The 22630-nt window shown below is 31.1% G+C and overlaps 3 protein-coding genes across 7 annotated transcripts; 2 read left to right on the top strand and 1 right to left on the bottom strand.

The window, feature by feature from the left end:
- The first annotated feature begins 272 nt into the window (after positions 1 to 272).
- On the top strand, positions 273 to 2513 carry LOC119614602 (zinc finger CCHC domain-containing protein 8 homolog). The gene is given in 6 exon segments (XM_037970720.1): positions 273 to 1326; positions 1392 to 1470; positions 1473 to 1519; positions 1620 to 1718; positions 1720 to 1821; positions 1823 to 2513. Coding segments are annotated over 6 exon segments (1848 nt in total). The 5' UTR covers positions 273 to 363; the 3' UTR covers positions 2381 to 2513.
- Positions 2514 to 5050: 2537 nt separating this feature from the next.
- On the bottom strand, positions 5051 to 16041 carry LOC119614600. Of its 2 annotated transcripts, XM_037970714.1 has the most exons (5): positions 15121 to 16041; positions 14737 to 14886; positions 13801 to 14133; positions 11348 to 13735; positions 5051 to 5071 (listed from the first exon to the last, which is right to left on the bottom strand). In XM_037970714.1, the coding sequence occupies exons 1-4, from the start codon at positions 15974 to 15976 to the stop codon at positions 11712 to 11714; spliced, it is 3363 nt and encodes a 1120-aa protein (XP_037826642.1). In that variant the 5' UTR covers positions 15977 to 16041; the 3' UTR covers positions 5051 to 5071; positions 11348 to 11711. The 2 variants fall into 2 exon arrangements, with proteins under 2 accessions (XP_037826642.1, XP_037826641.1); XM_037970713.1 differs by having other exon boundaries at positions 14737 to 16041.
- Positions 11851 to 22630, top strand: LOC119614601 (polyadenylate-binding protein-like). Of its 4 annotated transcripts, none has more exons than XM_037970718.1 (3): positions 11851 to 11871; positions 17763 to 18558; positions 22349 to 22630. In XM_037970718.1, exons 2-3 carry the CDS (start codon positions 17800 to 17802, stop codon positions 22568 to 22570), a joined length of 981 nt encoding a protein of 326 aa, XP_037826646.1. In that variant the 5' UTR covers positions 11851 to 11871; positions 17763 to 17799; the 3' UTR covers positions 22571 to 22630. The 4 variants fall into 4 exon arrangements, with proteins under 4 accessions (XP_037826646.1, XP_037826647.1, XP_037826643.1 ...); XM_037970715.1 differs by lacking the exon at positions 11851 to 11871 and adding an exon at positions 17209 to 17227 and having other exon boundaries at positions 17606 to 18558; XM_037970716.1 differs by lacking the exon at positions 11851 to 11871 and adding an exon at positions 17267 to 17573.

The following is a 22630-nucleotide window of genomic DNA, read 5'->3' as shown; positions in this document are numbered from 1 at the left end:
AAACAAAAGCTGATTTTAGACTTTTTTAAATGTCAAAAGTGACACCTCTGTATACTTTGTGATGTATGTTCTAAATATGCGCTGGTTTGTCAAATAACAATGTATTTTTCGTATCTCGTGTTTGCTACAAACACTTTTTTGTTTGAAGTCTAGGATAAAACTAGAAGTAACTTTTGGCGACCGTTGCGGTCTGGCAACTCTTACACAGAGGCGACCTCTAGTTGTCAATTACTGCAATCATAAAAACTGTCATATTTCATATTAAAAACAAAGACAACTACAAACAACAACAAAATTTGACATTTGTAAAAATCAAATCTAATAAAAAATATAATGAGCTTGATTTTAATTTAAAGAAATTTTATGAAAAATTTTAAAATATACGAAAAAATGTCACAATTTAATGCGGACGATAGTGATTGTATCATAGAAGAACATAATATAACATGTATAACCCTAGACGATTCCCAGGAGGTTGAATGTCCAAGTGAGAATGGTGAAGATGAAGAATTACCACCGCCGCCACCTGCTCTGGACCAAGAAATGGAAGAAGGTGAAGTGAGTGAAGATGAAAAGGATACAATGCAAAAAGAAACTATATGCGAGTTAAAGTTTCCAAATAAAGCTCTTTATGAAGAATTTGGCAAGCCTATAATAGACACAATAAAGGATGGATTAGGCGCTAAAAATCCCGGCAAATGTATAGAGATAACGCAACAAGAAAATCAAGAATGTATAACGTTGATGGTACAACAAGTGGTGGTCAAAGAAGTAGAAGATATACCAATGCCGCCCCCCTTAAAGGTAGATACTCGAAGTGAAACCTTTGAAAAAGAACTCTCTCCGGATTTAAGTGGTATAAGTGAGCTATTTACTATTGATACAGCACCGGCGCCCAAAATTGACAGTGTTAAAGTACCTTCCTATAAACGAGCCATTAAAGATGCCCTCTTGGATGGTGAGGCGGCAGCACGTAAAAAACAAAAAGAAGAAGAGGAGGTATTCAAAACAAAAAGACAAATTCTTGTTTCCAACTGTGGCGATGCTGGTCATAGCATTAGGGATTGCCCCAAGCCACACAATGCCAAACGCATTAAGAATGCTAAGAGAGCCTGTTTTAAAGTGGAACGTTATCATGTTGATATTGAACAAAGATTTGCCCATCTTAAGCCCGGTTGTATAAGCGATAAATTGCGTGAGGCTTTGGGTTTGAGAAAAGGCGAATTGCCATTTTTCTTCTATCGCATGCGTGTTTTGGGTTATCCACCTGGTTGGCTGGAAGAAGCTAAAGTAGAACATTCCGGTATAAATCTGTTTAATTCGGATGTAAGTAATCATTTGTTAGCTTCTTTCTATAATTATTTGATGAGATTTTCAATTTCTTTGCTAAGGGTACCAAAATTTTACATTCAGACGAAGATGAGGGTGAAGTGGATGCCGTTAATCATAAATATAACATATCAAAAATTTATGATTTCCTGGTTTTAATCAAGATCCTGGGGAAAACTTTTCGATGTAAGTTTTATTGAGAAATTTGTTTTGTTGTGAAAATGTACAATTTACACTTACGAAATTTCTATAAATACATCATTTAACAAATTATTTTTCTTTCCTGATAGGACTACAAATATCACAATGTTCCTCCTTTAAGCAAAAGTCAAATGAAAGATGAATTTGTTAAGACAATGGGCGACCATGTCTTAAAAGGTTATAAACGTAAAAAAACTTAAAGATTTTCCAAATGCCTCTGCGGACGATTATATAACTGAAACTTCAGTACAAGAAGCCTGCGATATGGAAATTGAAGATCCTGAAAAAAACAACATTAGGTGAAGTACAATTTTCTAGACCACCACAACCAGCTGAAAATCCACCCTCAGTCTCACCGCCTCCGCCGCCACCACCACCACCAGAATCTCCAACAATTGAAAGTGATTGCAAAGAGAATGACGTATCGTTAATAGAATTGGAAAAGAAAAAACAACAGCTATTAAAAGAATTAAACTCCAATACCAGTGTCATTGAAATAGAAGATTCCCTAATCGATGAAATCATCGAATTAGATGAAGAAGATGATAAACGAACGCACGACAAGCCAAACTTACAAACAAAATCCGACAATTCCTCGGAATCAACACCAAAAGAAGAGAATATAAAAACTGCTGGCCAAACTACAGTCATTAAGGAGTCCTATGAGGGTACACCCGTTTTGAAATTTTCCCCCTATGATAATTTACCAAATGGTGAAAACTTTAAAGTTGGCGTTAGTGATGTTATAAATTTTGAAAATTTACCCGATTCTACTGGCAAATATGAACAAATGAAACAAGTTCTTAAAAAAGTACGCACGTGTGTAAGTAAATTACATAGCGAGGAATGATAATAAAAGGGAAAGAAAGCATTTAATAATCAAATACATACATATATCAATGCATCTATACAAAGGAACCTGGTGAAGAATTTGTATATATGAAAGGATATTTTAAAGAGAAAAAAACGAAATTAGACATAGATTTATAATAACCATTAGATTTTATCTTTACACTTATTTAATAATATACATTTTTATTTTAAATTTTAATAGATTTTGCATAAAAACTCGTTTCATCTAAATAAACGTATTCATGGTTCTCGTTTACTTTAAGAATGTTTTAGTATAAAATTCAAACTATTTAAACTGAGTTGGGGACGCTCTTTAAGTAAATGAAGTTAAATTTTTGTTAAATAAAAAAATAACTATTTTAATAACTTTTAATAGCACAGACGAACAATTATTTATCACTAGACTATAGATTAGGACTATAAAATAGCATAGAGTATAGACTAGATTGTGGCATAGACTATAGAATAGACATGACATTAGATTAGACTATATACTTGACTATAGTCTAGTCTATACACTAGACTATAGACAAGACTATGAACTAGACTATAGACTACACTATAGACTAACTACACTATATACTAGACTATAGACTAGACTATATACTAAACTATAGAATTGACTATAGACTAGATTATAGTCTATAGTCTAGTCTATAATATAGACTAGACTATAGACTAGATTATAGACTATACTCAATACTAGATTATAGACTAGACTATAAACTAAACTATAGACTAGACTATAGATTATATACTAGACTATTGACTAGACTATACACTAGACTATAGATAAGACTATGAACTAGACTACAGACTATACTATAGACTAGACTATAGACTAAACTATATACTAGACTATAGATTAGACTATAGACTAGATTAAGACTAGACTATAGACTAGACTATGAACTAGACTGCAGACTACACTATGGACTAGACTATAGAGATTATAGACTAAACTATAGAGTAGATTATAGACTAGACTAAAGACTAGACTATAGACTAGACTATATACTAGACTATATACTGGACTATAGACTTGACTATACACTAGGCTATATAGACTAGACTATACTATTGACTAGACTACAGACTAGACTATAGACTACACTACAGACTGTACTATAGACTAGACTACAGACTAGACTATAGACTAGACTACAAACCAGACTACAGACTAGACTATAGACTAGACTATAGCCTAAACTATAGACTAAACTATTGCCTAAACTATAGACTAAACTATAGACTAAACTATATAATAGACTATAGACTAGACTATAGCCTAGACTATAGACTAGACTATAGACTAGACTATAGACTAGACTATAGACTAGACTATAGACTAGACTATAGACTACGCTATAGACTAGACTATAGCCTAAACTATAACCTAAACTATAGACTAAACTATAGACTAGACTATAGACTAGACTATAGACTAGACTATATACTAGACTATAGACTAGACTATAGACTAGACTATATACTAGACTATAGACTAGACTATAGACTAGACTATAGACTAGACTATAGACTAGACAATAGACTAGACTATAGAGTAGACTATAGACTAGACTATAGAGTAGACTATAGCCTAAACTATAGCCTAAACTATAGACTAAACAATAGACTAAACTACAGACTAGACTATAGACTAGACTACAGACTATACTTTAGATTATAGAGAGAAGGATAAATTTACTAGAGAAAGTGTAAGTAAAAGCAGTGATTACAAAACAGGTAATTAAAATCTTCATCGTTGAGGATAGAGATTCCATTATGGTTTAAGTTAAGACTATGCTAATCTATTGGATTTAAATAATATTTCTATTCCACAAAAAAACATAAACAAAATCCAACCTTTTTTTATTTGCAAATACATATTTATTATATTTTAAAAATTTTGTGAAGTTTTTGTTTCTCATCTATAAACCAATTTTAGTTAAACCAAAAAAATATTATATAAATTAAAAAAAATAATACATCCTACAAAATTATATAGTTGATTATATAAATCTGTTAATTTGTATTTATAAAGTTAGTACCAATATTAATTAATAATTGTATGTATATATAAAAAAATTAAATGTTTTACTTTTTAGGAATTACTGATAAAAGTAAAGAACAAATTCAATTCACCGCCGGCGGTGAAGGTGGTGGTGGTTGCTGTTGATGAGAAACCACCATTGCCACCATCACTAGGACCCTGGCCACCACGACGTTTAGTATTGGTCAATTTCATAATTGATTCGGGTCTTATTAAATACATAATCAAGGCAAAAATCATAATCATTGTCATCATAGTGAAGTTATTATCTTCACCACCTGTTGTTGCAGGTGCCGGTTGTGTTAAACGACCTGTAACTGTAGAAAAATATGTAAAATTACAAAAAAAAACTTTAAATAATTTTGAAACTAGGAGAGATTTTTTTTTATTACAACTTACCATCTATACAGTGTGTATCCGTACATTCGTTTTGATTTTGACGTATCTGTGTTTGAGAAGTTCATCAAATAATTGAAAATTTTAAAATCGACATTTTATTATTATAACAACTTACAAAATTCAATAGCCTTTGCATGGCCAGTTCGTGAGACCAAACACATTCGCAACCATCGAATTCATCACCCATTTTGAATAGAACTTTTAAAGTTGCTTCTATTTGTGATGTAACTTACAGTACTGAAAAAGAGCAATAAATTTAAAACAATTTCGTTATTTAAAATAATTAATTAATAATTTTTTGTCAAAATGCTGGTCCTAAATGGTTAAGATATGAATATAATCAAGAAAAACCTACGTTTTTCCTGGTCATTATGTATATCAAATGAAATGTATTACAAATATCTTACTTTTGATATACATATTGTCTATGTATTCTTTTACATATCTAAATATATTCTAAATTCTGGAAAAACATACGGGTAGACATACAGGACTCATCTATAAGGATTCAAACACCAAATGGAATCACAAACATATGTTTATATCGAAAATTGGATCTTCGCTCCGGAACGAAGCGAGTCTTACTTGGCCAAGGATTGTTAACCCAGCGACAGCTGTATCAACCGAAAGTTTATTCTCCTGGAAAGAACTTCGGACACATTCGAACTTTTACAATAACAACAAACCTTTTTTTAAACTAATTTGCAATTAGAAATTTTGTATATTTCTTTTTTAGCAAACATTTAGAGAAATCTAAACAACCTATAGGTACAACCAAATTAAATATTGATGTTCTAGCAATTACAACTTGTAACTTTAAGGTTTTATTGCATTTACGATAAGACTGAAAAAATACAAACCACCTACTGATTACTTTATCTTTATAAACGTACAATTTTAAAAGATATACGTGGCAATTTTTTTTTAGAACTAAATACTTGCACTTGTACTTCTTATTAAATATAAACAAACTAAAATTTTAAATATATTTTTTGTATAAAAATAGGCGTTAGTTTTTCTTCAAGTTTATCACAAAATACAGTGAAATCTCTTAATATCGGAATACTTTATAATTCAAAGTTTAGTTTTTTTTTTCAAAATTTATCACAAATTCTAAATTACAATAAATACAGCTACGTTCTCAATTGAATGTTTAACACTTATAGTTAAATTCCATTATTAGTAGTTAAAAAGTGTATTTTTTAAATTCAACCACAATTTCTGTATGTATTTTAAATTTCTTATCATAAAATTTATAAACAATTATAATATACATATATTAAACTTGAACAAATACAAAATATAAAATTTTACGCTTTGCTACATTTGCAAAAACTAAGTGTAAATATATAAATAAAAAAAAGAAACAAAATGAAAATATGACCTAATCATAAAGCTGGGCTTAAATAACAAAACATCAATATAAACACATACATACAATTTGTATAATATTTAACAATTTAATCAAAATTGTATTTTTTAGGTTTATGAATTTATATTCGGGCTTTATCTGAAACAAAATTGAAAGATAATAATTCTCTATGAGAAAGTTCAAAACCCTAAATATTTTGCAATCTTTTTGAGGTAATAAGAGGAGATTGCAGAATTCGACCTAGATAGATAGATAGATAGATAGATAGATAGATCGATAGATAGATAGATAGATAGATAGATAGATAGATAGATAGTAGATAGATAGATAGATAGATAGATAGATCGATAGATAGATAGATAGTAGATAGATAGATAGGATAGATAGATAGAGAGATAGATAGATAGATAGATAGATCAGATAGATAGATAGATAGATAGATAGATAGATAGATAGATAGATAGATAGATAGATAGATAGATAGATAGATAGATAGATAGATAGATAGATCGATAGATAGATAGATAGATAGATAGATAGATAGATAGATAGATAGATAGATAGATAGATTAGATAGATAGATAAGATAGATAGATAGATAAATAGATAGATAGATCGATAGATAGATAGATAGATAAGATAGATAGATAGATAGATAGATAGATAGATAGAAAGATAGATACATAGATAGATAGATAGATAGATAGATAGATAGATAGATAGATAGATAGATAGAATAGATAGATAGATAGTAGATAGATAGATAGATAGATAGATAGATAGATAGATAGATAGATAGATAGAACGATAGATTACATAGATAGATAGATAGATAGATAGATAGATAGATAGATAGATAGATAGATAGATAGATAGATAGATAGATAGATAGATAGATAGATAGATAGATAGATAGATAGATAGATAGATAGATAGATAGATAGATAGATAGATAGATAGATAGATATATATAGATAGATATATAATAGATATATAGATCGCTAGTAGATAGATAGATAGATAGATAGATAGATAGATAGATAGATAGATAGATAGTAGAATAGAGAGATAGATAGAAGATAGATAGATAGATAGATAGATAGATAGATAGATAGATAGATAGATAGTAAATCGATAGATAGATAGATAAGATAGATAGATAGATAGATATAGATAGATCGATAGATAGATAGATAGATAGATAGATAGATAGATAGATAGTGATAGATAGATAGATAAGATAGATAGAAGATAGATAGATAGATAGATAGATAGATAGATAGATAGATAGATAGATAGATAGATAGATAGATAGATAGATAGATAGATAGATAGATAGATAGATAGATAGATAGATAGATAGATAGATAGATAGTAGATAGATAGATAGATAGATAGATAGATAGATAGATAGATAGATAGATAGATAGATGATAGATAGATAGTAGATAGATAGCTAGATAGATAGATAGCTAGATAGATAGATAGATAGATAGATAGATAGATAGATAGATAGATAGATAGATAGATAGATAGATAGTAGATAGATAGATAGATAGATAGATAGATAGATAGATAGATAGATAGATAGATAGATAGATAGATAGATAGATAGATAGATAGATAGATAGATAGATAGATAGATAGATAGATAGATAGATAGATAGATTGATAAATTGATAAATTGATAGATTGATAGATTGATAGATAGATAGATAGATAGATAGATAGATAGATAGATAGATAGATAGATAGATAGATAGATAGATAGATAGATAGATAGATAGATAGATAGATAGATAGATAGATAGATAGATAGATAGATAGATAGAATTGAGCTGCGAATCTAGGCTAATATCAGTGGGGTTTACTCCGTATGTCGAATCGGAGCATAATATTTTAAATAAAGGAGTCTAAGTGCTATCATAAATAACGTCTCAAATATGATAAAACGGGGTTTTTCAAATTTTATGAGATGGCAAAAACCTGATGTGATGGATAAATACTGCGAACAGGTTCGAAATCTCAATCCTTTAGAGAAGTTCCTACACTTTTGTACGTCTGTGCAACTATTTTCTTACAAGATAATAAATAGACTATTTTCGGAAAGAATAATCGACTTTTCGATGACTAATAAGGACAATGAATGATTTTAAACTTTATCACAAACATGCTCTACAGTGATGTAGGGTACAAAAACAGTTAAGCTAATGCAAACAAAGTTAAATGCGTAGGTGAAATGTCATGAAATGTAAACACGTATTAAATATTGTTTCTGTATACGAAAAAAAAGATTAGCAATTGAGAAATATGTATTTATAATATAATATTATTTACTATATAAATTTTATATAGTAAATATGTACATATGTATGTCATCAATATTAAAACACCACCATCCATCCTCATATATTAAACTGCAAGAAAAATACAAACCTAATAACAGCAATAACAACAGAAAAATAAAAACAAAGATGAGAAAGATGTCACATAAATAATGAAATTATGTAATAATAACAAAATACACAAATTTGTATACGAAAATAGTTTGTAAATAAAATATGCCAACAAAGCAATACTTTAGAAAGTTAAAAATTGCATTGGTTTTTATATTTGTTGTTGTAATTTACACTTAATACAAATAGAAGAAATCGCAATTAAAGTCCATCTCTCTCTTTCATTATTAATTCTCCTATCTTTTCTATTGAATGAGTTTAAAACAAGTTTTATTTATTTTTATACATATATGCACCATTTCCACTCCCCCTTTTTACCTTTTATAGTTTTCTTTTATTATATTATACTTTTTGTCGACTATTAGTGATTTTTTTTCTGTTTTGTCTTTTTTTTTTGTAAAGTTTAACTACACTTTAAAGGTTGAATCTTTTCCAATTGGATTTTATTATTAAAATTTGATTTGTTGTCAAAATTTAAATTCACTTTTTTTAAAATATCACATTAAATTTTCCATGTGGAATATTGCATTTAAGTTTTGAAGATTATTGAACCTAATAGATGCACTAATTTTCTTCTTTAAACACAACAAATATCGACAAACGATGATACAAAAACAATATTCCACAATAAACTAAAAAAGTTGCAACTTGCAAGTAAAAAATCGTAGAGCTGGTATTGCTTAGGGTTGCCAATATTTAGTTTACGCAAAACAAATACGGATTTCTTAAAATGTTGTAAAATAACAAACACAATCTTAAGTTATAGTTTTTATTGTTTTGATATAATATAGAAAGATTTTTAATTGTATATTAAAGTTTTAAAATTATTTAAACAAACACACAATTTGTTAAATTTGAAAAAAAAGTAAATAATTTCGGTTTTATTTATTTATGGACGTAACAACTTAAGTGTAGTGTTGGCATCCCTATTAAATTCTCTGCAATACAACATGAATGAAAAAAAAAGAAAACAGTGAGAGAGCAAGAGTGACATACATTGACAATTGAAACGGAAATACAATGAAACACAGAGTTGTATTAAATTAATCTGTTTTGTGCCGAACCGTTAAAATGTACAGCAATTTTTTACAATTTCATACAATCAACTTTTATAGACAACATGTATGTACATATTTTAAAAATTCAAAGTCGACTGCTTTTCCTCGATTCCAAAAAATATAGATTGTAAATAATAGATTGTAGTAAGCTCAAAATACGGACTTTTTTTAGAACCCATTCCGACTAGGTTGCAGACATCTTTCTATCTATCTACCGAGGAGACAGCGAGCGAGCGAGCGAGCGAGCGAGAGCGAGCGAGCGAGCGAGCGAGCGAGCGAGCGAGCGAGGGAGCGAGGGAGCGAGGAGACAGCGAGCGAGCGAGCGAGCGAGCGAGCGAGCGAGCGAGCGAGCGAGCGAGCGAGCGAGCGAGCAGCGAGCGAGCGAGCGAGCGAGCAAGCGAGCGAGCGAGCGAGCGAGCGAGCGAGCGAGCGAGCGAGCGAGCGAGCGAGCGAGCGAGCGAGCAGAGAGCGAGCAGCGAGCGAGCGAGCGAGCAGGAGCGAGCGAGCGAGCGAGCGAGCGAGCGAGCAGCAGCGAGCGAGAGCGAGCGAGCGAGCGAGCGAGCGAGCGAGCGAGCGAGCGAGCGAGCGAGCAGCGAGCGACGAGCGAGAGAGCGAGCGAGCATCGAGCGAGCGATCGATCTATCTATCGATCTATCTATATATCGATCTATCTATCTAGCTATCTATCTATCTATCTATCTTCTATCTAGCTACTAGCGAGCTATCATCTATCATCATCTATCTATCTATCGATCTATCTATATCTATCTATCTATCCATCTATCTATCTATCTATCTATCTATCTATCTATCTATCTAGCAATCTATCCGTACCAATTGCAGTAAAAGTTAAGGATATTTAGAAACGAAAACCTTTGGTTAAATCATGGGCCAATAGCACGGATGTGCCTTAACTTGTAAGGTTATATAACTCGAAGCAAAAACTTCATTTAAAAAAATAATAATTACTTCTTCATTAAAGTGTATATATTTTTTTTTAATTACATAATTAAGTTATATAAAATTATACATATTATTCTACTACTCTTCTAAATAATAATAACCCAGCAAAAATAAAACGAAGTACTTCCAAAAGAATAACATTTATCACCACTTTAAAAGTAGCACTAAGTGAATTTTTTAACCTTCTGATAAAGTGATGTTTAAAGACTTCCGAAGATGCGAAAATAATTCTATTTTTTCAATGTTGAAGATATATTTTTTGTTCTTCCATTTTTATGAGATAAACATTTTATTTTTGGACTTTTGTATTAAATGTGTATATTACCCTTATCAATGTTAATATTATTTGGGTCAAATTAGTTGTATTCAATAATACTACAATGAAAATGACTTCAAAAGTAGTGAATTTGGAATCAAATAAAAAGGACATCACTCCTATGAAAAGCCTGTGTAAAAATCATCACTTCTTCAGGTGTTTTTCAGTACTTCTATGGAGTAAATTCTACTTCCTATTAGCTTCTTTGGAAGTTCTTTTTTTGCTGGGAAGTTTTTGCATAACTTAGAAAATTACTTTTTAATTTAGTTTCGTAGGTTTTATTTGAAAATATATTAAACATTTTCTAAAAATTTTGAAAAATAGTCCAAATATATTAACAAAACTTACCGTTTATTATTTAAAAAAATATTTTCTGATTAAAAAAGTTATCTAGAGAAGTGTGTTTGTTATTGAAACCAACTGTTTAGTGACTGAATTGCAAAACTTCGTAAACAAAAACATGAAGTTAATTAAATTAAATTCAAAGATTAAACAAAACAAGTAGACAAAACAGAAATAGAAAAAAAAACAAAATGAAATGAAATGAAAATACAAATAGTAAAGAAGAACGTGTACACAAATGATAGGTACTTTGTATTTATATATAAAATAAATAAATATAGTATAGACTTTTTATATTAAAGGGAGGTATACATAGATATTGTACTACAATAGTGATACATTTAGAAAATTATTTAAAAACTAAGAAATACTATTTTTCCGTTTTCTTAAGCATGCTACGAGTACGTCTTAAGCCTGAGGGACGACAGCTATGATGAGTTTCTATAAGTATAGGTGAAACGGCCGGCGGTTTACCGTACATTTTTAAACGACCTATACGTTCCTGGGCTGTAGGATTTGAAGAATTTAAGGTAATATTCAATGATGAGGTTTCGGAAAGTTTGGTGGTATGAGCAGTGGAATTATTAGCAGATTTATTTGTAATAGATTGATTATCTTTCCAGTTGATAGGTTTAAAATCGGTATCTTTAATGGTTTGTGGTGACTCTGTTGTAATGTTAATACGAGGTGTTGATGTTAAGGCTGCATTTGAAATGAATTCTTTTAAATTTGGTGTAGCTGGTGTGTGTGCATTAATAGCTAAGGAAACTGATGTTTTAATAGGAGTTGAGGCATTCACATTTAAATCGTATTTTTCTTTATAAAGTTTAGGAATTTCTTCTCTTTTCATGGTTAAAGAGTTTCTTTTATTTCTATGTCTTTTTGATAAAGATAAAAGATTTTTTCTCGATATTACCGTTTGAGGTGATCGGGGTGATGATGATTTTAAGTTATGTAAATCTTTGTTTAATATTTTAGCCGGGGGCGTGGAACTACATCCTGGTGTTGCTGTAACACTATTGTCTATCGAATTTTTTCGTTTGTTTGGTTTAGGTGTAAGATTTTTAGAAATTGTAGAATCTTCATTGGCATTTGTTTGACTAGATTTTGACTGGCCATTATTGTGCTGTAGTTCCTTGTTATTAATTTGCATTTTACTTTTCATTTCTATTAAATCATATTCATATTTTTCTATATCTAAATCTGTATTAAAATCTTGTAAAAGTTTTTCAACAGTTTTTTGTGCCTTAGCTGAAACTGTAATTTGTTTGCCTTTAGCTGTCTGAAATCCAATATTTTTCATAATTTCAGTTTCAAATTGTTTCGCCAAAGGACCTTCACTTAAGTTTTCTTTGTATTCTGTGTGAAGATTTCTATTATTTTCGAAATTCTCTTCAGCTTCCATACAAATTTCATTTAACATCTTTTCAGCATTTTCTTGAGTTTGCAAGGAAATTTTATGATCATTATCTTTGGTATTTTTGAAAGCGGATTCCTTAGATTCAAAATTATGAGTTTTTGCATAAACTTTACTTTTAATTTCTTTTAATTGTTCTTCGTAGTTGAAATTATCCTGTGGATCACTGCTTGTAAATTCTTTTAAAAGTTTTTGTACTGATTCTTGAGCTTTTTTAGAAACATGTACAATTTTACCACCAGCTGTTTGAAATCCTACTGAGGCCATTTTCGAGGTACTAGGAAAAGCTTGCTCCTTTTCAAAACCCTGCAACTCATTTGTACTCTTTCTTGCTTCAACATTGCTTACAGATGATTTTTTGTGATCAAAATTATGAGTTTTTGCATATACTTTACTTTTGAGTTCTTTTAATTCCTCTTCGCAATCGAAGTGATCCTGGCTAACATTGCTCGTGAATTCTTTTAAAAGATTTTGTACAGATTCTTGAGCTTTTTTAGAAATATGTACATTTTTACCACCAGCTGTTTGAAATCCTATTGAGGCCATTTTCGAGGTACTAGGAAAAACTTGTTCTTTCTCAAAATCCTGCATATCTTTTGTTCTCCTAATCGCTTCCGCATTACTTAAAGATGATTGTTTGCATTCAAAATTATGAGATTTTGCATATACTTTACATTTCAATTCTTTTAATTCCTCTTCGCAATCAAAGTGATCCTGGGTAACATTGCTCGTAAATTCTTTTAAAAGATTTTGTACAGATTCTTGAGCTTTTCTGGACACATGAACATTTTTGCCACCAGCAGTTTTAAATCCTAAAGAGGCTATATTCGTTGCAGCAGGTTTATGCTGCAGTTCATTTGTATTTATTTGTTGTTGTTGTTGCGGCTCATTTAAGGCAGTAGGTGTTTGAATATTTAAAAATAAATCACAGTCATCATTCCACTCATAGTTTTCGGGATTTTCAAAAATATTTACATCTTTAAGTATTAAATAAAAAACATTTTTATTTTTAATAAAAATTCATAATTTTCTTTAAAGTTACCTCTGTTTAAAGCTTTAGTATCACAGTTTGTAAGTTCGAAATTTATTTGTGGTATTTCAGGAAGTTTACTTAATATTTTAGCTGCCATTATATGGGCTTCTCTAGACACTTTGATTGGTTTTGATGAGGCTGTTTTAAAACCAATGGAATTCTGAGGTTCATGGTTTAAACTTTCATTTTCGACAGGTTTCTCTATATCCTTTGGCACTAGAGGAATGGTAAATTCTTCAACAGTTTCTTTCCTATTGTTTGGGGTTTCAAGATTTTCTTGTTGTAAAATAGCTTCAGTATTAACACCCGCCAATACATCTTGACAATCATCATCAAAGACTTCTAAAATAGGAAGAAAGAAAGAGCATTTAAGTATCTATCTATCTATCTATCTATCTATCTATCTATCTATCTATCTATCTATCTATCTATCTATCTATCTATCTATCTATCTATCTATCTATCTATCTATATATCTATCTATCTATCTATCTATCTATCTATGTATCTATGTATCTATGTATCTATGTATCTATGTATCTATCTATCTATCTATCTATCTATCTATCTATCTATCTATCTATCTATCTATCTATCTATCTATCTATCTATCTATCTATCTATCTATCTATCTATCTATCTATCTATCTATCTATCTATATATCTATCTATCTATCTATCTATCTATCTATCTATCTATCTATCTATCTATCTATCTATCTATCTATCTATCTATCTATCTATCTATCTATCTATCTATCTATCTATCTATCTATCTATCTATCTATCTATCTATCTATCTATCTATCTATCTATCTATCTATCTATCTATCTATCTATCTATCTATCTATCTATCTATCTATCTATCTATCTATCTATCTATCTATCTATCTATCTATCTACCTATATAAATCCTCGGAATTAAAAGAAATATAATAAATTACCTTCTGCATTAAAAGATGTATCCATTACTGAAGTATCAACTGCACTTAAATCATGTCGTAAAGTTGTTTGCATGATATCCAATTCAGTATTATCTATATCGATAACATCACTCTCCAGCTCATTATTACTTGGAAATCCATGAAAATCTTCTAAAGAATTAAATGAATCATAACGTTTGTTATTATTGGAACGTAAAGTAAGAATATCTTTAAGAAGATCGGGTATACTATTGAAAAACAAACGATTTTCTTGATCATTATCGATCAAACATGAAGCATTCAAATCAAAACGACTTTCATCTGATAAATTATTTTGCGTTTGACTATTTTGTGCAAAATATACGCTTAAATTTAAAAGATTTTCTAATAAATGTTGTGTATTACTTGTGTTTGTCGTAGTCTGTCGTTGATTGTTTAACAATTCTGCCATTGCAACATCTTCTTCTACAGATAATGACGAACAATTACTATGGTCATCGTCTTCTGAGTCTGCGGTAGCTAATTCTTCAAATCGTGTGTTAAGATTTGTTTTGGTGGTATTTATAAATTTACGACTGCTGTAGGTTTTTGTTGGTATTCTGCGCAAACGGAATTCCGGTGTATGCTGGTAAGAGGTATTCGCTATTATTTGGCCTTCTTTTAAGGGTGATAGCGAGAAATCTTCCAGTATGGAATTCACCAAAAACATATCATCTTGTTTCTTAGGTGTTAAATCTTGTATTGTGATATTTTCGGTGTCATTTTCCAGTGATTTTTCTGCATTATTACAGCAGCTAATCAATTCAGATTCTGTTATACTAAAGGATGTGTTTGATTTATTATTTTCACTAAAATCTTTGGGTTTTTCTTTTTCCAATTGCGTTAAATTTAAACACGTTAAAAATCCTTGAGTTTCCGGCCAAATATTAGTTTTATTTTCATTGATTTTCTGATGCATAGAAATATGATCAGCCATGGCCAAAGCTTTTTCTTTTTCAAATGGTTTATAGTCTTTTATTATTGCCGATGGCTTTGCAACCATAAATGTGAAATCTTTACATTCGCTATCTGTTGAATCTTCTTCATAATCTTTGTAAAAGTCATAAATGGTCATATGGCGATTAGTACTATGCAAACGATGATCACTTTTATTTGGCAAAACTTCATCCGCTTTTTTTCTTTTGTTTTTTCTTATTAGTCTTCTTTCGTGTATAGATTTATTTGATTTGGAGGGACTAGACGTTATAGAATCTTCCAACATATTTCACTTAAATTAAAAATAATTATTTAATAAATACTATTTTTATTATTATTAATAGTAAACAAAATAAGATAACAAGCGAATTCAATTCGCTCAAAGCGAAGAAATTTTAGAAAACTCAATGATGTTGCCAACAGCAAAATATATCAGTAGTATTGCCATTCATATTTATCCATGAAGTAGACCTATGAAACGGACTGAGATTTAATCAAAATAAATAGGACATTTGTGGAATAGAACAAATGTTTTCATAATAAGTTTTTTAGAGGTGTAACAAACCTTTTATATTAAGAAACTACTGATTATTTTCAAGTAAAATTGTAAATAAAGCTTGTTTTAACTTTAAAAATTATGAGTGTATTAGTGAAAAAGTTAAACTTGAAATGCGCTTGATCGTGTAACTACCGTGAAAACCGGCAATTTAACTTTAAATTAGCATTGATTTTTATTATTTTGGTAAAAATTTTGATTACAATTTTAAGTAAAACTAAAAGTTAATAATAATATAATAATTTAAATAATAGGAAAATTGTTGAATTCTGTTACTAATTGGAATAAAGTCAAGAATTTTAAGTTTAAAATCGTTTTATTTAAACTTGACCAATAAAGTTCTACGGCGTTGACAGTTACAACTTTTTTTGCAATGTTGCCATATTGTTGTGTTATTTTTCCTTCAATCGACTTTTTGACGAAAAAAACGAACAATCACATCATGTAGGAAAAAAGTCGATAAATCTATTTTGTAAATAAAAAAATTTATGAAAGTCGGAAAGTCTACTTTTCAATTATATAATCCTAATTCGATTATTTTGTTCAAAAAAGTGGGTAAGTCAAGTATCTTTTAGGAATAAGGACTTTATAAATTAATGTCGATAAGTTGGAAAAAGGACACTTTTCATATATAGCATCAATTAAGTTTGTAACAATAACTAATGCTTTTAGCAAAATAGTCAGATTTGAATAATTATTTGTATCGAATTTTCGACATTTATTTGAAAAACTTTTTTTTCTAGAAAAATATCAAAGATACGATTTGTGTGACATTTTTATTCATCGTGTAACTGCCGGGTTATGAAAATTATTTTTTAATACATTTTCATATATTTTCTGTAATGTTGCCATACTTCATTGATATTCTTACATATTGTGGCATCTTTTTATTGGAACAGAGAAACAAAGCAGATAAAGGATAACAAAAAAAAAAGAATTTTTTCGTCTGCTGCACTTTTTAGCTGCGCTTGTAATTTTTGTGTAAAAAATTTATAAAAAAAATCACAAATTAGTTAATATTTTATATTAATCTATAATATAACAAATATATATTAGTTTTATAATAAAATTAATACAATAACTTAAAATAAAAGCAGAAAAATATAAAATTTATACATTGCAAAAAGTAATCAAGAAGAAAAAAGTGAAAGCCAATTTTGTGTGATAATTGGGAAAAAATACAAGCAAGAGAGTAGCCTGAAAACTTGAAGAGAAATAGCAAAGAGAAATTAAGAGAAGACAAAATATATTTTAGTTTTTTTGCTTCCAAACAGGAAACGTATCGAAAGAAAATAAAAAAGCAGAAAAGTGCAGCAAACAAATACAGGTGGATTTTCATTTTTTTTATACACTAACCAGCTAAGAAAAAACAAAAATAAAAGTTAAAATACATTTTCAATTTTTGTCATTATTTAAAAATAAAAACCGTCAAAATTCTCGGCTTAAATAACAATTCAATTTATATCAATAAACTTCATCCGAATCATAATATAAATAAATTAACGCGTTCAAATAGCACACACCACCACCACAACAACCGAAATCTGCCGATTATGTTTGTCAATTCAATGACGTTCCGTGGCAATCCGGCGGCTGCCAGCCATCATTACCATCAACAGCAATCGGCTCTAAATCATCACGCCTCTTTAGCGGCTGCTGCTGGACATCCTCTGGCTGCCGCTCATCACGCTGGCCAACAGGCAGCTCAGCTTCATCATGCTGCAGCACATACTGGCGGAGCTGGACCACTGGGTCATCATTTGACCGCTCATACGGGCCATCATGGTGCAGCCGGCAATAACAATCATCATTTAGCTGGCAGTCATCTTAATCGTACTCCTCATGCTCCCATGGGTCTGGGCACTGGTAACATTACTTCCATTTCTCCTCACCTTTCGGCGGGCAGCACTTCTTCGGGCAGTGCTTCGAGCACCAATTCTCCCGATGGCGGTAAGATCTATATTAAGAATCTAGAACGGTCAATTGATAACAAGGCCATGTACGATACCTTTTCGGTATTCGGCAACATACTCAATTGTAATGTGGCCAAGGATGAACATGGAAATTCACGTGGTTATGGTTTCGTACATTTTGATACCGAGGATGCTGCACGCGTGGCCATCGAAAAGGTGAATGGTATGTTGTGTAACAATCAAAAGGTTCATGTTGTCAAGTATATACCACGACGCGATCGAGAACAGGAGAAGGCTACTCAATTTAGGAATTTGTATGTGAAGAATTTCAATGAGGATTTCTCGGAACAACATATGCGTGAAATGTTTGAACCATTTGGACGTATTACCAGTCATAAGGTAAGAGTTTTTTCTATTTTTTTAATGATTGTTTAGTTTTTAAATAACGATTAAACTTGACTTGAGTTTTTGGTGAAAACATAACTAATTCTAAGAATACTGACAGATTTACAAGAGATCATTTTATATGCAGGATATTTTTCAGTTCATATTTCTATTAAAAGTTCAAACATAAAAATGTTAAAAATCATTTACATAAATTCAAGGTACATTATCCTTCAAATGAAAAAAAATGTGTCTTTTATGTAAAAAATGTTCGACATAAAGTTTTTATTCCTTTATATTTGCCTTTCTTCTAAATTCCCTAAATCATCTACTATTTGAACATGTGTTCACTCACCTCCTTCTCTGCTTCTTTTCATTTACATCAATTTCTTTTACAATTCACATGTTATACAATTCCACTATATTCATTATTATTACAAAAATATAGAAAAAAACAAGAAGAAACATAAAACACACACAGAAAACATTTATCTCCCTTATTTGTTCTCTTTGTCTCTATGCTTATGCGTAGTTGACATTTCCTTGTTTCCAACTGCAATTAGCAATTTTTCTATAAAAATCCTATAATATTTTCTCCAACACACAACATAGAATTTTATTACACTAATATAAATACGACGAGTATAAAATTTAAAGCTCAATCATGATGTTGTCGTCGTATGGGGGTTGAGGTTGGGGGTTACTTTTAACTAAATAAGTGAGTAAAATAATATACACACGAATGTACAAACATACGTTAGTAAATGTACAGATGTAACCCCTGGTCTGCCTGCAACAAAACTACAACTACTACAATAAACATTTACTAACTAAACAACCCTCACACTAATATTTTGCTCTTTTTCACATCTTTTTGGGTTTTTGGAAACCTGTAAGCGCAAGCAGGGTGATTGTACGTCGTATATGTTTTTTTGTTCTTCTTCTCCATTTAAATTTAAAGCTTAACTAGAAATATTATTAGATGGATAAATAAAAACCTTGAACTCATATAATTGTGTAAATAGTAATAGCTGCTTGATGTATGACACGAAATATTAATTAATATGTTTTATGTTGATAGGTATATACAATAAGTTTTAAATTTTTTTATCATTTATTGTTAGTGATATTTTTAAAAGTAATTAAATATTTAATAGAACTTTAAAAGAAGGCTCGTAATAGTTTTATTTGTTCTTAGTTAGTCAGTTAGTTAGTCAGTTATTAAGTTGGTTAGTTAGTTAGTTAGTCAGTTATTAAGTTGGTTAGTTAGTGTTAGTTAGTTAGTTAGTTAGATAGTTAGTTAGTTAGTTGTTAGTTATTTAGTTTTAGTTAGTTAGTTAGTTAGTTGTTAGTTAGTTAGTTAGTTCGTTAGTTAGTTAGTTCGTTAGTTAGTTAGTTAGTTAGTTAGTTAGTTAGTGTTAGTTAGTTAGTTAGTTAGTTAGTTCGTTAGTGTTAGTTAGTTAGTTAGTAGTTAGTTAGTTAGTTAGTTCGTTCGTTAGTTAGTTCGTCGTCGTTAGTTGTTAGTTAGTTAGTAGTTAGTTAGTTAGTTAGTTAGTTAGTTAGTTAGTTCGTTAGTTTAGTTCGTTAGTTAGTTAGTTAGTTTTCGTTAGTTATTAGTTCGTTAGTTAGTTAGTTCGTTAGTTAGTTAGTTCGTTTTAGTTAGTTAGTTTTTGTTAGTTCGTGTTGTTTCGTTCGTTCGTTCGTTTTCGTTCGTTTCGTTCGTTCGTTCGTTCTTCGTTGTTCGTTCGTTCGTTGTTCGTTCGTTCGTTCGTTCGTTTCGTTCGTTCGTTCGTTCGTTCGTTCGTTCGTTCGTTCGTTCGTTCGTTTGTTCGTTTGTTCGTTCGTTCGTTCGTTCGTTAGTTCGTTCGTTCGTTCGCGTTCGTTCGTTTCGTTCGTTCGTTCGTTCGTTCGTTCGTTCGTTTCGTTCGTTCGTTCGTTTGTTCGTTCGTTCGTTCGTTCGTTCGTTCGTTCGTTCGTTCGTTCTCGTTCGTTTCGTTCGTTCGTTCGTTCGTTTTCGTTCGTTCGTTCGTTCGTTCGTTCGTTCGTTCGTTCTTTCGTTCGTTCGTTCGTTCGTTCGTTCGTTCGTTCGTTCGTTCGTTCGTCGTTCGTTCGTTCGTTCGTTCGTTCGTTCGTTCGTTCGTTCGTTCTCGTTCGTTCGTTCGTTCGTTCGTTCGTTCGTTCGTTCGTTCGTTCGTTCGTTCGTTCGTTCGTTCGTTTCGTTCGTTCGTTCGTTCGTTCGTTCGTTCGTTTTTCGTTCTTCGTTCGTTCGTTCGTTCGTTCGTTCGTTTCGTTCGTTCGTTCGTTCGTTTTTCGTTCGTTCGTTCGTTCGTTCGTTGTTCGTTCGTTCGTTCGTTCGTTCGTTCGTTTCGTTCGTTCGTTCGTTCGTTCGTTCGTTCGTTCGTTCGTTCGTTTCGTTCGTCGTTGTTCGTTCGTTCTTCGTTCGTTCGTTCGTTCGTTTCGTTCGTTCGTTCGTTCGTTCGTTCGTTCGTTCGTTCGTTTCGTTCTTTCGTTCGTTCGTTCGTTTCGTTCGTTCGTTCGTCGTTCGTTCGTTCGTTCGTTCGTTCGTCGTTCGTTCGTTCGTTCGTTCTTCGTTCGTTTCGTTTTCGTTCGTTCGTTCGTTCGTTCGTTTCGTTCGTTCGTTCGTTCGTCGTCCGTTCTTCCGTTGGTTCGTTCGTTCGCTTTCGTCGTCGCCCTTCTGTGCGCTCTCGTGTCTCTGGAGCATTCCCCGACCTCTGACAAATTGAATACTACCAACTAATCTAACGGACGCATACCTATCACAACATCATCATCCGCAATTCAATTGTAAATGCGTGATTTAATTATAAAGGACCTACTTTTAATGGCAAAATATGTGAAAATGCTGAGCTAGCGACTACCAAAACAGACGAGGAAGTTAAAGAAAATGCTGCAGAGGATGATATTGCATCGATCCTAGGAGGGGTGTCAGAAGAAACCTCTACCAACGTGGGAGAAAACGATTAAATAAAAATAAAGCCGCCGTCATCGTATTGGTCAAAACGGACTCTCTTCTACTCTACTTGACTGTTCGCGCGCATTGAACTACCACGTTTACCAATCAACAGTCGCCATTTTACGCCAAGAGAAGACACCGGGGCTATCACTGCTTTGCAATATACGACGCCGATAAACCAATTGGCAAAATTCAAATATACCAGCACAATAAGGTAGAAGATCTGTTCAACAATAAACACGTACTTAAGGCAAACTACCAAAAGGGAACTTAAGCAACGAGTTTCCATTGATATGATTATCATGTGTTTGGAATCAGTACAATGTGCTTGCAAAGCCAAAGTAGTAAGCTGTTAAACTGAATTTAATAAATAAAAAACACTTTGCTGTTATAACTTATCGAATATGTCGAAAAATATCTCGCAAACCTGATGTGATTGACCCATTATTAATTCGGGTTCCTTTAGAAAAGTATACTCAGGGCTAAACAATCGTTTTGCTGTCTTATTAAAACCTGAATAAGTCTCTTACACATAGTTTTTAACTTGTAGATCAGCGATTACTTTAAAAGTAATCTTTCATTATTGTAGATTATATTGTTCAAACTTCTGGAATGTATGTATGATAGAATTATTTAAGATTTGGATAAAGAATATATGCGAGGTCTTGAAAATATTGTTTTTAACTTACTGACGGACAAGCGGACATCGCTTAATCGATTTCTCTGTCTGAAAGGATTCATAATATTTACTACCTATATAAACACTCCTCTGACAAAGATAAATATCATACTATTTTCTTAATTTCTTTGATTTCTTCCTTTTTTTTCCAGATCATGACTGACGAAGAAGGACGCTCTAAACGATTTGGCTTTGTGGCTTTTGAAAATCCCCAATCAGCTCTGGCAGCTGTCATTGCTTTGAACGGCAAACAGTTGGGTGACAAGTACCTTTATGTAGCTCGAGCTTTAAGTAAAATTGAGCGTCAACAAGAAATCAATCGTAAATTAGAAGAACGTAAAAGACAAAAACCAGGTCAAGTATTTTTTTATTAAACAATGGAAATAAAAAGTAAAAATATAATAAAAAAAATAAAAATGCATACATTTTATGCG

Source organism: Lucilia sericata, unplaced genomic scaffold, assembly GCF_015586225.1.
Source record: "Lucilia sericata isolate MDLA Ls3-8-SP2 unplaced genomic scaffold, ASM1558622v1 Contig003112F_arrow, whole genome shotgun sequence".
In the NCBI taxonomy this organism is placed as follows: Eukaryota; Metazoa; Arthropoda; class Insecta; order Diptera; family Calliphoridae; genus Lucilia; species Lucilia sericata.
This window is presented reverse-complemented; position numbering and strand designations above follow the sequence as displayed.